The sequence below is a fragment of the Lytechinus variegatus genome, chromosome 3 (genome assembly GCF_018143015.1).
Source record: "Lytechinus variegatus isolate NC3 chromosome 3, Lvar_3.0, whole genome shotgun sequence".
NCBI classification, from domain to species: domain Eukaryota; kingdom Metazoa; phylum Echinodermata; class Echinoidea; order Temnopleuroida; family Toxopneustidae; genus Lytechinus; species Lytechinus variegatus.
The window spans coordinates 8,187,199-8,202,948 of record NC_054742.1 but is presented as its reverse complement, the minus strand read 5'-3'; the positions used below and the strand labels follow the sequence as shown (position 1 = coordinate 8,202,948).

Genomic DNA, 15,750 nt, shown 5'->3' with positions numbered 1-15,750 from the left:
CTAAAAATATGCTCCTTATATTATAATTTGTATCTAGTATCCTATTTTTTCTTTTTCAAAATATGTATGAATTTTAATTTCCCCTATTTTAATCCGCATATTGTACTTAGAAATTATTTTCAACTCCTATTTTGTAGTCAATTTTGCGAAAACTGTTCGGACGGTTCGGACCATACTGTTCGGCATTTTCCGTTCATTTCCGGAATTCGGAAATTCACCCTAACAACCGAGGAAGCCTTTCGTTCGTCGTCTAGATCTAGTTTTCAATGGAATGCATTTAAAGATGGAAAACATGCGTTATTTGTATGATTGATGTATCATTCACTGGATGCTAACGTAAGTTTGGCATGTCAATTACATATGATACCGTAATGAATGTGAGAGTCTAGACCTTTATCGAATTATGATGTCAATACTGTGTTGTTGCGAAACTGTTCACAATTGACATGACTGAGCTGAGGCAATACTACACTGTAGTAGGCCTAGATCTATTCCCGGTGTGTGCGATCCTTAAGCACGAATTATGCATAGGGATCATCACGTTTCCATGTGTGTGTATATTGGGTAACAAGACATTTGCTCCTGGAACAATACCTCAAGTGGTGTTAGTGTAGGCTCCACTTCAATACCGCTATTTGATGGGGTGACCATAATTTGCGCACATTTTAAAAATTATCATGAAGTTGATTTTCAATCAGAAATTTCTCACACAAGAGTCAAGTCTCAAGACAAGACAGTCACAGCTCACAAAAAAAATTAAAATGATGGTGGGCCCCAAGTCTGCGCACCTAACAACTTTGAGTTAAGATTTAACATGAATTTCTTCTTATTTTCACAAAATCTTTTGGTTAATAAATAATATTGTTCCCTATATTAAGAGTAAGTGTACCAAATTTCTCATTAAAAAATGAAACTTGAAAGAAAATATAAGATTTTCTTGAAAACACCTCGGGCAGCCATTATCAGATTGAAAAAAAAATGATACCCCATGTCTGCGCACTCATTCACTTTGCACACGATGTGGGGATTTTGATGAAAAAGGCTGCACTTTGAGGACGTCACATGAAATGCCCCAAATTAATTATTTTTCCACCATTTTTAGTCGGATTATTTGATGAATACCTAGATGTGTTGCATGTGTAAAGTTTGTGCTCGTTGCGTATCTTTTACTAGAGTCGCGCAGATATGCGGGTGCACAGACATGGGGGAACTGACCATAAATACCAGACGGAAGGCAAGATCCCAAAGGCAAAGTCAAATTCGTCTGAGGGAATTATAAAGTAGGTCAAGGGTTTCGCTGTTATCGCGATCTCAAAATTCCATGGCGATCGACTTGTGCGTACTTGGCTAAAAAAGTGTCCAAAAAAAGTGTGACCTTAATTTGCGCACGATCAAGGCTTTAGAAAAGAAATCAAGCAGACAAAGGTAAGATAATTATATAAGATGGAGGGTTCAATGCCCTAAATTCGGTTGGTTTCACATTTTACTAATTTGGAGACCTCTGCTTGCAAACTGGCAATTTCTTGATGCTTGCCGAGATGATACAAGATTTTCTCGGAGCGGACACAAAAGTTAACAAAATTTGCCGATGTTTTGCCAATATTTTCACAAATAGAGACCTTCAAGAAAATTACCATTTAGAGTAATTTTAAGTTGCTCTTCCTGTGGGTGACATCAGTTTTTAAAGATATTGATTAGATATTGAAATATTTGACCATGCGCAAAATAAGGTAATGCGCAAATTAAGGTCACACTACCATACTACAAAAGGAGCCGATGTTTTGCCAATATTTTCATTTAATAATAGAGACCTTACCTTCATCTTAGAAAATTACTATAGTATATGGTGAGACCACCTTGAGCGCATTAAAATTATTGCGTATTACAAACAATGCGCGCAGGAGAGTAGGCGCAGTGTCCATAGAAATGGTAAGAATTGATTTTACGAGAAAAAAGCAACAAAAAGTAAAAATTTAGTAGAATTAAAATTGTATTATTGACCAGACCAAAACCCCGCTGAAAAACAAAGAAATCTGATAGGAAACGGCATTAGAACAAATATCCGTCATCAATCGTTGAATCATGTGCTGGAGCTCGCAGTGGAAGTAGTGAGACGATAATTTAGCATGTTTACATCATAGAACTGATTTGGAAGAGTAAGAATATCTCGCCACCGTGACAAGAATCGGCCGTAAACTTAGTGTATCGCGGGTGGTGGGTTTCAAAAGATGGGTGCAACTCTAAAATCGTCGTATTCGTTGTTCGTCGAAATATACGCAGATTGAATCGGAGTCGCCGAGCGAAAAATGGGAATCTGATCTGCTCAATTTTCTGCACAAATGAGACAAAAAATGTTTAAAAGTGATGAATATTTTCGCAGATACGATGCTTGGAAGATTGGGTGGTCATTAAGGGGTAGTTCCAAACCATACAAGGTAATTTTAAGTCGCTCTTTATGTTGGTGATGTCAATTTTTCATAATATTAATTAGATATTGAGGTATTCGCTGTGCGCAAAATGAGGTGATGTGCGAATTAAGGTCACACTACCATAAATAATTAGCTGTAAACTTAGTGTATCGTGGGTGGTCGGTTTCAAAAGAGGGGTGCAAATGAGCAAATGTGAAATCGTTGCATTCATTGTACGCTGATTTTTTAATATAGGCGAATCGAATCGGACTTGATCGAAACATGGGAATCTGATCTGCTAAATTTCTGCACAAATGAGACGAAAACTAGGTAAAAGTGATAAATATTTTCACAGATGCGATGCTTAGAAAAGTAGATGGTCGAAAAATGGCAGTTCCAACCATACTTAGATTATGATGGGGTGACCATAATTATCATGAGGTTGATTTTCAATAAAAAATTTCAGACAGTTCACACAAAGTTATTCAAAATCATAAATACCAAACAGAGGGTAAGATTCTAGGGACAAATTGACGGAATTATAAAGTAGGTCAAGGGTTTTGCTGGTATTTCGATCCCAAAATTCCATGGCGATCGACACTTTTGCGCTCTGCTGTAAAAAGTGACATAAAGAGGTGTGACTTAAATTTGCGCACGATCGTTTTGCAAAGCTTTAAAAAAAGAAATCAAGCGGACAAAGATACCCATGGATGCATTAGCCTACGTGCCATCATGCAAGGAAGGTGGGAGGCACAATCTATGCAATACTTCCATGGGATGTTGTGCAATTTTTGGATTTGGCAAAAAAAAATTCAAATTGTGCTTTAACACTTACCAAACAATAGGCCTATAGCTATACATATAGTTCCTTCCATGAGCTTCTTATTCTTAGCATTCTGTTAGAAATTAGATAAATTAATATATAATACAACACTGTTGTATTATTAATAGCAATAAATTGAGGGTAGTATTGCATAAATTTATTTTACAGGCGTTAAAGAATATTACAATGTTTCAACTTACCCTGCGTTCCAACCAACCCCGATCTCCCCTAATCAATTATCACTAATCTTGCATTATGAGCCATTGTAAAACATGTTTTAAAAAAAAATCTATATTTTATTGTTCAAAATAGAAATATTTTGAAAATTCATCCTGCCCAATTGATCTTGGGCCTTGCAGCCACTGTGGAGTGCTAGATCAATGTTTCTCTATCTCTTGAATGCCAAACATCGTACTTACATATATATGTAGTACTTACATGTAGCAGCCACTTGGCCAACTCCCATCTTTTAAAATCTTTTGGTCTGACTCGGCAGGGACTTGAACTTCCAACCTCCCAGTTGTGAGATGGACCCTATACCAACTGAGCCAACGCGATCAGTCAATTACACGTTTTCAGAAATAGAAATTCTTTAATCAGAAATAAATATCACTTTCCCTATTCTGTATTTTGTAGATGTCTCAAGTAAATGGACACAGTCCAATACACAATGGAACCAGGATGAATCAAAGGAGCCCTGGACGTGGTCCCAAGAGTCCTACCCTTAATGGAGCACACACAGAGACTGGCGGCTCACACCTGGTCAATGGTAAGCCTCGTCTACCACCCATCAATACACCAGCAAGTATCTTATCCAGCAGAAACTCCAGGGATTATAGCAAGAGCAAGTTAATGACTCACAGGAGATCTAAGGAGATGCAGGGACTGTTGATGGAGAAGATCTACCAGAAAGCAGAGCAGATCAGAGAGGATGTGGAGGAAAAAGCCAGGAAAAGACCCCCTTCTGCAAATGATCCAGATTACCCAACAACGGTAAGAGAAGTTAAGGGCTAACTCTGTTCTACTAACTCCAATTTTTCTTTCTAATCAATTTAAGACAGTGACAACTTTCAAGATTTGTCACATTTGTTAGACTTTTTTCACACTTTTGAACCTTTATGTAGCCTATAATGTAGGAGGAGGCTGCATTTTTTGTCTATGCTATTATGCTCATCACACGCGATACATGTACGTCTGATGTGGCAAAGACTATACGAATTGTGGCTACGAAACAGCTACTGCCTAAACACTCCCGTCTTGCTTTGGATGTTGTTTTTTATTATCGGCAATGAAATGACGCAAGTTTCTCATACCAAATATTCTCATGCGTATGCATGAAGAAGAAATAAATCGGACCAATCAGAAATACGTTGGAAAAAAGAAGGTAATGCGTATAAAGTCATGTGACATGAAGTCACTTTCTTCGTCCAAAATGGAGAGTATGAGTACACGCGAGAAACTTCTGCAAGAAAATTTGGATTATGCTGCCAATAAACTTGGCATTCCTAGTGGAAAATTCTGAGACCTTCAAGAATCTGCCCTTGGTATGCTCATTAGTGACGACGGGAGGCAATCCCTCTTTGTTACAATTATCGTCGCACTCTCAGCTTGTATGATGGAGATGTCTCAATTCGTTGGCACACGGTCGCCATTTTGAATAAACATGAATATTTATTTGGCAGACAGAAGTGTATAGGCGATGGCTGATTCGCAGCCACAATAGTAATTTACCACATCAGACTTATCGCTTGCGTTCAGCATAACAGCAAAGACAATAACTGCAGTCTCCACCTAGATAATACATGTAGCCTAACCCTTATCTACATTATTATAAAGCATAACTCAAATACCGGTACTACAAAACAGTCTGATCGTTTTAACTAGCCTACCGTGGGAAAATACAAGCTATTCAAGTACTATATGAATTAAGAAAATATTTGTCTTTCATTAATATTTTCTGTCTCAAAATGATAAAAACAATGATTAAAAAATTTGCTCTAGTTTTGATTATATTTATCATTTTGACAAGAAAATAATCATTTGTTTATTAATACGGTATTAATTTTCATATGAATACATGTATGTCAGAAAAAAAAAAAAAATAGAAAATATGAATATCCCCAATATTACTGTAGCATACACGTTTGAAGATTACTTTTCTTGTGATTGTTATTCTTTGATCATCAAATGTTCCACAGATGATGAGTAAAGATCGTCAGACAAGGGTAAGATGTGTGTATCTTCTTGTTATTTTGCTGTTTGTGCTGTGATGTACATGTAATATTAATGCACTGAAATGTGAAGTTATGCTAGAATTTAAATATCATTACTCCATTCTTTGTGTCACTGGTGTTAACATGCAAATTCATTTATCATATAGCTTTGTTACTTTCAACCTTATTTGTGCTTCCTTTCCACTGCTTTATTTTACTTTCTTATATTGTACATGTTTATAAATGTAATAGGGAGAGGGTACTTCCATTATTTTGTCTTCATTCTGTGATTCAGTAAAAAAGATTGAACCCAGCTTAATTGTATCCCCCGGAGTTCGGAGGATACTATGGATTTGGCCTCGTTGCGCGGCGTCCGCTGCAGAGATTTCTTTGTGAGCGCTCTATCAGCTGCATTTCTTGTCCGATCAACTTCAAATTTGGTATGAAGGTCAAGTATGGTATAGCAAAGCCGCCTATCGATTTTGGTGTGGGTGGAGGTCACATGTTAAGGTCAAAGGTCATTTAAAGGTCAACATTGAAGTTTACATGCAAGATTCTCTTATGACACCTAATTCCGCAACCGTAAGTCACTTTTCAACCAAACTTGGTTGGTAGATGGACTAGGGGTACCTGCATGCTATGCTGCAGTCAGAGGTTACAAGGTAAGGTCAAAGGTCATTTTCAGGTCAACGTTATGAGTTTACATGCAAGACTCTCTTATGACACCTAATTCTGCCACCGTAAGTCACTTTTCAACCAAATTTGGATGGTAGATGGATTTAAAATGAATGGATGGATGGATGAAATATTCAACAGATTTTTAAAAATTGGGGCATATAGGTAGATGACACCAAAATACAGGCTGGGTTTGAATTTGGAGTCCACAGGTCAAAGGTCACAGCTCATTAAACATACGAGTTGGTTTCCACATGTTAACACCAGAATACAGGTCACATCAAATGACATGACTGTAATACATGTATCTTCTTTCTGAGATTATTTTGGAAAGGGTGAGTCTTTTTGTCTAAGGTCTAAATCTGTTCATTATGTATGCATATCAATTGGTTTCTGCACGATATTAAGTTCAATCATATTGAATGAATTTCTGATTGTGTAAGCGGAGGCATCTGTGTCCTTGTGACACATCAAATTTCTAGTTTTCCTTCTCTCTCTCTCTTTGAAATATTCATCTTTACTTGGTTTCACTACTGCTACATGTATATTGACTGCACAATGAAGGCGAAACTGCCAGTTGCTGTCCACTTAAAGTTCATCTGTGTAATTGTCTGGTGTGTGGATGCTCAATATTCTTAAAGGAAAATTAAACCTTTGGAACAAGATGGCTTGTGTGAAAACCATCAGAAAAATCAAAAGAAACGGATTAATGAAAGTTTGAGAAAAATTTGACAAATAATTTGAGAAAGTTATGAACTTTTGAAGTTTAGAAATTACTGTAGATCATTGCAATGTAGATCCTCCAATTGGCAATGCATCAAAGATGTGGGATGCAGGCGCGTAGCCAGGGGGGGCGGTGGGGGCGGTCGCCCCCCCCCCCAAAACGTCCCCAAAAAGAAAAAAAAGAAGGGAAAAAGAGAGGAGAAAAGGAAAAGGGAAGGGAGAGAGGGAAGAAAGGTAGCTTTGTGTTTTTTCTTTTTATTCTTTATTTTTTTCTCAAAAGAGAAACTCCTTCACTCTTCTTGCTCTAAATTCATATATGAATTTTGCTTCCGCGCTGCGCGCGGTTAAATGACAATATTGAAGTTCTCCATTGTTCCCCCACCTTTTCTCTAACCCTGTTTTTCCACCTTAGCTATGTGCTTCTTGCCAGTTAAAGTTAAAATTGTATATATTAGGGCATGAATTTGAGTAAAGTTAGGCCGAAGTAAATATATGAAGTTATCTTTTTTTTCAATTGATCGCGCAACTTCTGGTCTGGTCGGCTCCGAGCGGGTAAAATCTTTATATCAGTTTCTGCCGTAACCTCCATAAAGTCAGCTTCTCCCGCTTTTCAGCTCATTACTATAAACAACCATAATTTGGGGGCAAACAGGTTCCTAATTTAAAAAGAGGAAGGTTTTGAATTCGTGTCGTATTAAATAAAAAAGTACAATATTTTTTTTATCAAATTGTATTAAACTTCATGTCATTTCCCTGTATACATTCATCTCCTGTCCTGTTTTGCGCCCTCAGTTTGAAATTTTGAATGACACTTAAGCTTCTTTATATTCAAAATGAAGCGCTTCAGGATAAGTAAAAAAAAATAATCATCCTTTATTGTATAGATAGATAATTTCAATAAATCACAGAAGTTTCAATTTTATGCGCACTATTTTCCTTGTAATGAAGTTCAGTAATCTTAGAAAATCAATTGAATAAGAGACGATTGGGTATTAGAGATATTTACATTTGATGAAACATCCGCTCTTTGAAATTTCAGAGTATCATTGCTCTGTGCGGGGAGGAATATCTTCCTCTACCAATCTTCTCCTCTGTTTTGCGAGTTAAAAATATGCACTGATGCTAAATTGTTTGTAATCAAATCTGATCTTTCCAAAGAAAGTTTCAATATATCTTTGAGAATACCCTTTTCTCGGGACCCTTTTTATGGCAAGAAAAATTGATAAAACACTTTAGCTTCCGCGCTTCGCGCGGAGTTATTATCATTTTAATTTCCTCCATTGTATACCTCTTTTGTGTGTTCACAGTCACTTTTGAAAACAAGGTTCAAAATCGCAATATAGTCAACCGAATTGGAGGGACAAGAGAAACGGCTCCTATTCATTTTAATTTATGAAACATTAAAAGCTTCCTCCCTGTACCCACCCCCTAGGGAGCGCGCTTCGCGTGCATTTACCGCCCCCTCCAAAATGAAATCCTGGCTACGCGGTTGGTGGGATGTCACGTGTGAACAACTTTCCCATGACTTTTGTTTATATATTTCTCTGAAACTGCCTCTTTTATCACATACATTATTAGTTGTATGGGAGGGCATACAGCCTTTCAATGAATTTTTATGGATAAAGAGTTTGTATCACCATAAGAAAGCTAGCAAAAAGAGACATTTTGGGGGGTATTTTACATGTACAAAAGGGAAAGTTCACATTTGACATCACACATCTTTGTCGCATTGCCAATGAGAGGATCTCCATAGTATTAGTGATCAAAATATTCAAATGCCCATAACTTTCTCACTATTTGTCAGATTTTTCTAAAACTTTCTTTGATTTTTCTCTTCTCACACAAGCCCACTTGTTCCAAAGGTTTATCTTGTCAGTGTAAAAGCTTACCTTAACCTGTTTATAAGGTGACAATCAACTACATGTATGCATCTGCTGTGTCCGTATAAAGTATTTCTTAATAATCCATGGACCTGTAACATGCATTCTAATTTATTGCATGTATCACCCATACTCTGATGTTGTTTGCTTTTATTTTCATGACATTTTGTGTGTAAGATTTAATTTCAGTCAATTTTGGTTTTTAATGAAAAAAAATTATTTTGAGATTTTTCCAGAAAATAATAGTTCTAAGTTAGTCCTCTTTTGTTCATAATTAAATCCAGCAATTTATTTTAGTTTCTGAGATAGTAGGGGATTTCCACAGCGATGCCATTACAAGTTGTTGATAAAGTGCGCAATTCGCATTGGAAACATACTTTAGCAAAGCAAACAACAGCTGCGCGCACTTAATATGCAAACGCGCAGTAAGCCAAACTGTTGTATTGGCAGTGCATTGACTTTGCACGTGAAAAATGTGATACAACATTTTGACTGATCGCGGGCATGGAAATCGCAGTCTGGGTTGTTGTATCCCTATGGCATTTTTGTACAGGGAAATTCTAAACCGCTCAAACCAAAATTACAAGCATAGAGATCCTTTGCAATATTTTCTCTGATCCTTGATTATATATGGTGATTATAGTGATATTTTCAGGGCTTATTTATTATGTGATTGATATAATGTACAGTTTTTTATACAGCTTTTACAAGTTACCAATTACTTAAACCTGTTAAACATTATTATACTTTTAGTGTACTATATGTTTTGTATGTGTGTGTGAGTAATTTCTAAGTACGTATGAATGTTAAAGGACAAGTCCACCCCAACAAAAACTTGAGAGAAAAATTCAAAAAGCATAACACTGAAAATTTCATCAAAATTGGATGTAAAATAAGAAAGTTATGGCATTCTAAAGTTTCACTTCATTTCACAAAACAGTTATATGCTCATGTCGGTCGGTATGCAAATGAGTAACTGATGACATCACTCACTCACTATTTCTTTCTTATGTCATTATATAAAATACAAAATATTTTTATTTTCTTGTCATTGTCATGTGAAATGAAATTTCATTCCTCCCTGAACGTGTGGAATTCCATTATTTTAACATTTTGTGCTTAAGGCAAGGAGGTCCTTATCATCAAATTTGTAAAAATTGAAATATTGTATATTTCAAACAATAAAAAACAAAAGAAATAGTGAGTGAGTGACATCATTGACTCTCTAATTTGGATGTAACTGGCTCGTTCATATAACTATTTTGTTAAAATAAGCGAAACTTTGACATGTCATAACTTTCTTATTTTACATCCGATTTTGATGAAATTTTCAGCATTGTGCTTGTCCGATTTTTCTATGTTGATTCAAATAAACATTTATCTGAGGTGGACTTGACCTTTAATGTTAAATGACATAAGGCTGTAAGTTGTATTTTTTTGTAACATATAATTGAATACATGAATGTTACAGAAATAATCAAGCTTCTGATTATATGTACAATGTACTTCCTCTCCTCCAGCAAAATTACCAATATATGAAGCAATGTGTGGAGAGTGGTCCTATCCCAGTCATGGAAGAGCAACGGTATACCAATATCCTAAGTTTGGTACCTTCCCATCTTCAAGGGTCTAAGTACATGCAAGAAACCATTCAAGAATTATTTGAGGAGGTACAGGGTGACTTCCATAGTAGCATGATGAAATCAATGAGTGAGTATTATAAAATATATAATTACATGTACATTATTTATGTCAGGTCCTGGCTATATTATTTTCATATTCTATTTATGATATCTCCCGTAGGAACTCGGCAGGACAGCGTTTTGCTGGTAAACGCCAAGTTGATATATAACCAGTTACCTCAGAAACATTTTACGTCTAGGTTAATCAGTCATAGTCGCTGACGTATAGACGACAGATATTACTCTTGGGCCTTTTTTATCATAGTGAAGACAATAATAGCAGAGTAGGGATTCGAACTCACAACCTTGTGATTATGACTCCGATGCTCTAACCACTGGATCACACAACCCTTGATCTCCACAATCAATCAAACATGAAAAGATTGTACTGAGTTAGGTTCTATTTGTATACTTCTCTTCACTCTCTTCTGAGCCTGGTGTCTGAGTGGTAGAGCATCTGCCTCACAAACAGGATATTGTGCTTTGATATTACACTACTCCCCTCTTCCCACCAGGCATAGTAGCTCCGTGATAGAGAGTCTGCCTCACAGATTACATACACCAATTCAATTTGTAATTATAAACAAATGCAATCTTGGCCTGTTTCTGATGACTCCTTGTGACCTTCACCTAATTTCAAACTTGTTTTCTTTACCTTGATGCAGCACAACATGTATTGGTTAAACCAAATGTGAAAGGACTTGAGAAAGACACAACCGGTGAACCACCAGCAGAACCAGTGTAAGTATTACATCATCAAGCATACTTATATTCAGTATGAAAGTATCAAACTTAAAGATGTGTTTTGTTTTCATTATACATGTATTCATAGGACTTATAGACATATGTCTGTTCTTGGATCATTGATTTTTGTTTTGGTTAGGTTATCTGTTGCAACTGTACAATCCAATATATAAAGTAATGGAATCACATTTGAAATTACACATTACAAAAGAATGGTCAATTATTAATTATCTGAAGTTATGTCTTCTTTTTTCTTACAGTGGTCTTGATTACTCCAGTCCTTGGCACAATGATTATTTGGATGCAGTAGAAGCGATGCAATGCAATCTCCACATCACCCATCCTTCCATGCAGATTGTGCTGGGAATGTGTCAGACAAGCCTTGGGAAGCTCTTACTGGTTGATCTCAAAGGTCAGAGGGCTCAAGGACCTGTAGAATGTGAACATCTGAAAAACAATGTTATCCTCGAGTGTGAGAAGATGGAAGAGAGGTGAGTGACTTCAGTCTTGTTGTGATGTTATGTGCTTCACCATCACTGTAAAACATGGACACCAATTTGATATTAACATTAGTTGGCATATAGCCAATTTATGCACTTTAGTTACTAAATATTTTTAGTTTTAAGTTTTAGTATAATGTTAAGAAGTGCATGGCTATTAGTTATTTTTAGTAATCAATCTAAAATACAATTCCATGACAAAAGAGTTCCCATGAGTTCTGAGTTATTTTAGTCAGAAATAGTAATCACCTAACAATAAGAAAATGCCTTAATTCCATCTAACTGCCTTATTTTTATTAATCAGATTTTATGAAATAGATGAATATTACTCTAAATATACATCACCACACTTCATTTGTAGTCATGCTGCCTCTGTACCTAGAGGTAATTGTGGGTAGCATCTTCTGTCTTCACAGAAATCCATACTGTGCTTTTTTTATTTGAGAACTGGCATTATTTTTATTCCTGAATATTATCATCTTTCAGACTGATGCACAGCTGGTGGCCAGAAGTGCTTAATGTGTTTATGGATAGAAAAAGACTGTCAGATGTTTCTCCTGAGAAACTAGAATCATTCTACTGCAGTGTCTCTACTCTCATATCAAATCAGGTAATATATATTTTCTCCTTCCCTAGGACCTAAGCTGTGTTATTCAAAATATTAACTTGAAATGCGATACATTGTTCACTAATTGAATTCATCAAGCGTCAGGTTTAATAGAACATTGATTTTTCATTTTACCTAGTTGAAGCAGCTGATTGTACGATCTATTGAAGCATGGGTGGAACTGTTTGATATGGATGATAAGCAGCACCTACCTATCTTTAAAATGGAACTGACCTACGACAATGACAAGATGGAGTTCTACCCATACTACTCAGATCTTGAAGAATGCCTCCTCTTTGTAGTTCTTCAGCTGACCAAGACAATGCAGAGTGTTCCTACTGTCCAATCTTGGCTCTCTGGTACCAATGAGCTCAGTAGCATTGATGTCATGGTGGCTGAGCATGTTGTTAAATTAGCTAGAAGTAAACTAAAGGAAGCCTGCAAGCTGAACTTTGAAAAGCCTAGTGCTCACCTGGATTCATATAGTAAGCATTTTTTGTTCTTTCTCTCTGTCAAATTAATATGAGGTTTCAAAGTCAGTAAATCATCCATTCTTCATGATACCTCACTATTTTTTATTATCATGCTGCAAATATTTGATAGTATATCTAAAAAAAGAGTGTTGTTCTAATAAGAGTAAACTTTTATCTAAATTGAGATTAGATTGCAGTTGTGATATCTCCTAGGTAACATATTAATCCAAGCATTGATTTGTTTAGTCAAGCAAAGGTGTCGAAATTATGCCTCAGTCGATTGATTCTAAATTATTTGATTTCCACCTTTTTATTATTTTTATAATCCAGTGGAGAAATATGAACACTTGTGCAATGGAGAAGCTCAGGGCAAAGTCAATCAATTCCTTGAAGATGAACACACATTTGAAGAGTACTGCAAGGTAAGCCCTATCTAATAATTTAAACACTTAATAAAATATGTGATGGATATGTGATACAAATACTTTCTAAAAATCATGACAGATCTGGAAATGCATTGTATTTTCTTTATCAAATGAAAATTTGCTGCAGAGCTGCCAATTAGTAGGATTTCATCCTATTTAGTAGGATTTCATCCTATTTAGTAGGATTTCATCCTATTTAGTAGGATTTCATCCTATTTAGTAGGATTTCATCCTATTTAGTAGGATTTTAAAGGGGAAAGTGTCACTAAATAAGATTTCCCCCCTAAATGTATGATTTTTAAAAACTTGTAAGAATGATGGTTTGGATATGTTTTTCAAAATTTTTGAGAAAAAAATATGATATTAAGTTTGAAAATAAGATAAAAAGAATTAAAGGACAATATTTTTCAAAATTAAGGTGGGCAGCTATGGTGCTGATTAAAGTTTTAGCTTGTAGTAGCTTATTTCTAAATTGAAAAATCAGGTTTTGCTTATGTAGCAACAGTATCATTTGTATTAAGATTTATTCCTCTTTATTCTTGCAGTACATTGAGGAATTCCGTAACTTGGCTAAAGAGATTATGAGTCTTGATAGCATCGTTCACTTTGACATGGTCCGTCTAGATTGTGAGGATCTCAAGAGAGGTTTGGCTGAGAAATCTAGGGGTTATGCAAACACACTACTAGACAGAGTAGCATCAGACCACAGACAGGAGAATGAAAGGTATATTATAATTTGATTTTAAGATTAAACTGAACAAACATGTATAGCAATGTAGGTGGTGGTGGGAGATGTCAGTCAAGAAATGTCAAGAAAGCCATTTATTTGACACTTATTTGATAAAGAAAATACAATACATTTCCAGATGGATAAAATGTTCTTCTGTATTCCTCCTTGGCATTGTAGCATCTGCAAGGAGTTTGAGACAATCAAAGAGCGTGCACTGAAGACACCTGAGAGCTCAGAAGAGATGATGGAGATGATTTCATACATTGAAAAGGCTCGTATTGAAGGAATCAAGGGACTAAAGGAGCGCATTGAAGACAGCAGACGAAAGATGAATTTCCTCCTCGATATCTACCTATTCCAGCTTGATCATATTGAACTCAACAAAACAGTGCTCATGTGGCCAAGCAATATTCAGCCTATCTTTGATGACAATGAAGAGGTGAGAATTCTTTATTTTACTGTCTTTTTATATTCTTGTAACAATATCAATAATTAGAGAGTGGGAAAGAGATGAATTAAGTGATGTTTTTAAGAAAATTTTCACAATATACATTTGTATACATTATTTATTGAAGATCTAATTCATGTATTTCATGCTGAGCACCAACTCTTAGCGCACTCAGTTTTGTATTAAAACTTTCTTTTAACTTTAACTTTCTTTTTTTCTGAAATTGTAGTTGGTTGAGAAATCCAAGAGGAAGGGAGAAAGTGAACTCTTGGAGAAACGAGAGAAGCTCATGATTGAGCTGGAGAAGATTCGCAAGAGAGTAGCAGAGTTTGCAGAGTATGGAGAATTAGACATGATGGTCCAATATGTAAATGATGTTAGAGCTGTTCAGAAGAGATTAGTAGATGCACAGGATACTATCAACTTCATCAACAAGGTATTCAATTCTACCAAACATATTTGTATCTCAATTGAACAACTTTCACACATAGAGTTGTATCAAAATCTGTAAAATTTCATTCTTTATAAGTAGTTATAATGATTCATTACCATGCAATATTGTTGAAAAGAAATTAGAAAGAGAGTTGTCTCTGTCAAAGAGTTGGTATGAGGGGTTAAAAAAAGAATTCTTACCGTATTGTAAATAATCACATTGTTTCATCCCAGGATTATTCATTTATTTGAAACACATCTTTTTTATAAATACATGAGCCTATCAACTTTCATTAAGATATAATTAGTTGAATTTCAAATTTGTGATGCATTCATTATGTGCAATTTTCTGTTCCCAGGAGGAGAAACTGTTCAAGTGGGACGGGACCGATTATCCTGAAGTTGATCTCATAACCACTGCCATTGAACCATATCAGAGGCTTTTTAGTCTTGTTGTCAAGTGGCAGAGAGCAGAAAAGAAGTGAGTTTGTGCATACGTGTGAGACTTTTCAATCTGGCACCACATTGAACTGCAAATTTAATACACTAGCCCATTGTTTATTGTTGTTAGATTTTGGTGCTCTGTGTAATACGCTCTCATACTACACTGGTAAAATCATGCAAACTAAATGCATGTTTTTAATACATTGTTAAACACTCAATATAGATAATCATTGTTATATGCATATTTTCACTTCTCTGTGCTTATGTTTCTGCAACTATAATTTTTTAAATACAATTTCCAATTCTGCAGTAATACCCATCGTAAAAGATGGAATGGTTTTGCTGCAATGGAATATTTTCAAAAGTTCTATAAAATTTTTGAAGTGGGTATTGGTATCTTATTTTTCTAAAACCTATATGAAATGTTTGATTCAAATGAAGATTTTGAATTTAATCAATGTGTAGTAAGTGTTACCTAGAGTAGGAAATAGAAGTATATCTTGATCTTTCCTCAAAACCGATTAATCTTAAACTCTGAAACTT

At 35.5% G+C, this 15,750-nt stretch overlaps 1 protein-coding gene across 2 annotated transcripts in view; it reads left to right on the top strand.

Annotated features, from left to right (window-relative positions):
• Window positions 1–190: 190 nt before the first annotated feature.
• LOC121410141 (dynein heavy chain 12, axonemal-like) overlaps window positions 191–15,750 on the top strand; it is a 53,155-nt gene continuing 37,595 nt past the window's right edge. Inside the window, exons 1-13 of one of the 2 annotated variants that reach the window (XM_041602029.1) lie at window positions 191–336; window positions 3,868–4,224; window positions 5,430–5,456; window positions 10,243–10,432; window positions 11,070–11,145; window positions 11,409–11,639; window positions 12,135–12,258; window positions 12,395–12,740; window positions 13,059–13,150; window positions 13,699–13,877; window positions 14,061–14,322; window positions 14,561–14,767; window positions 15,123–15,244. In XM_041602029.1, coding sequence (XP_041457963.1) covers window positions 313–336; window positions 3,868–4,224; window positions 5,430–5,456; window positions 10,243–10,432; window positions 11,070–11,145; window positions 11,409–11,639; window positions 12,135–12,258; window positions 12,395–12,740; window positions 13,059–13,150; window positions 13,699–13,877; window positions 14,061–14,322; window positions 14,561–14,767; window positions 15,123–15,244 — 2,237 coding nt within the window. In that variant the 5' untranslated portion in view covers window positions 191–312. The remainder of the gene's footprint in view (window positions 337–3,867; window positions 4,225–5,429; window positions 5,457–10,242; window positions 10,433–11,069; window positions 11,146–11,408; window positions 11,640–12,134; window positions 12,259–12,394; window positions 12,741–13,058; window positions 13,151–13,698; window positions 13,878–14,060; window positions 14,323–14,560; window positions 14,768–15,122; window positions 15,245–15,750) is intronic. The other variant, XM_041602028.1, reaches the window with a different exon arrangement.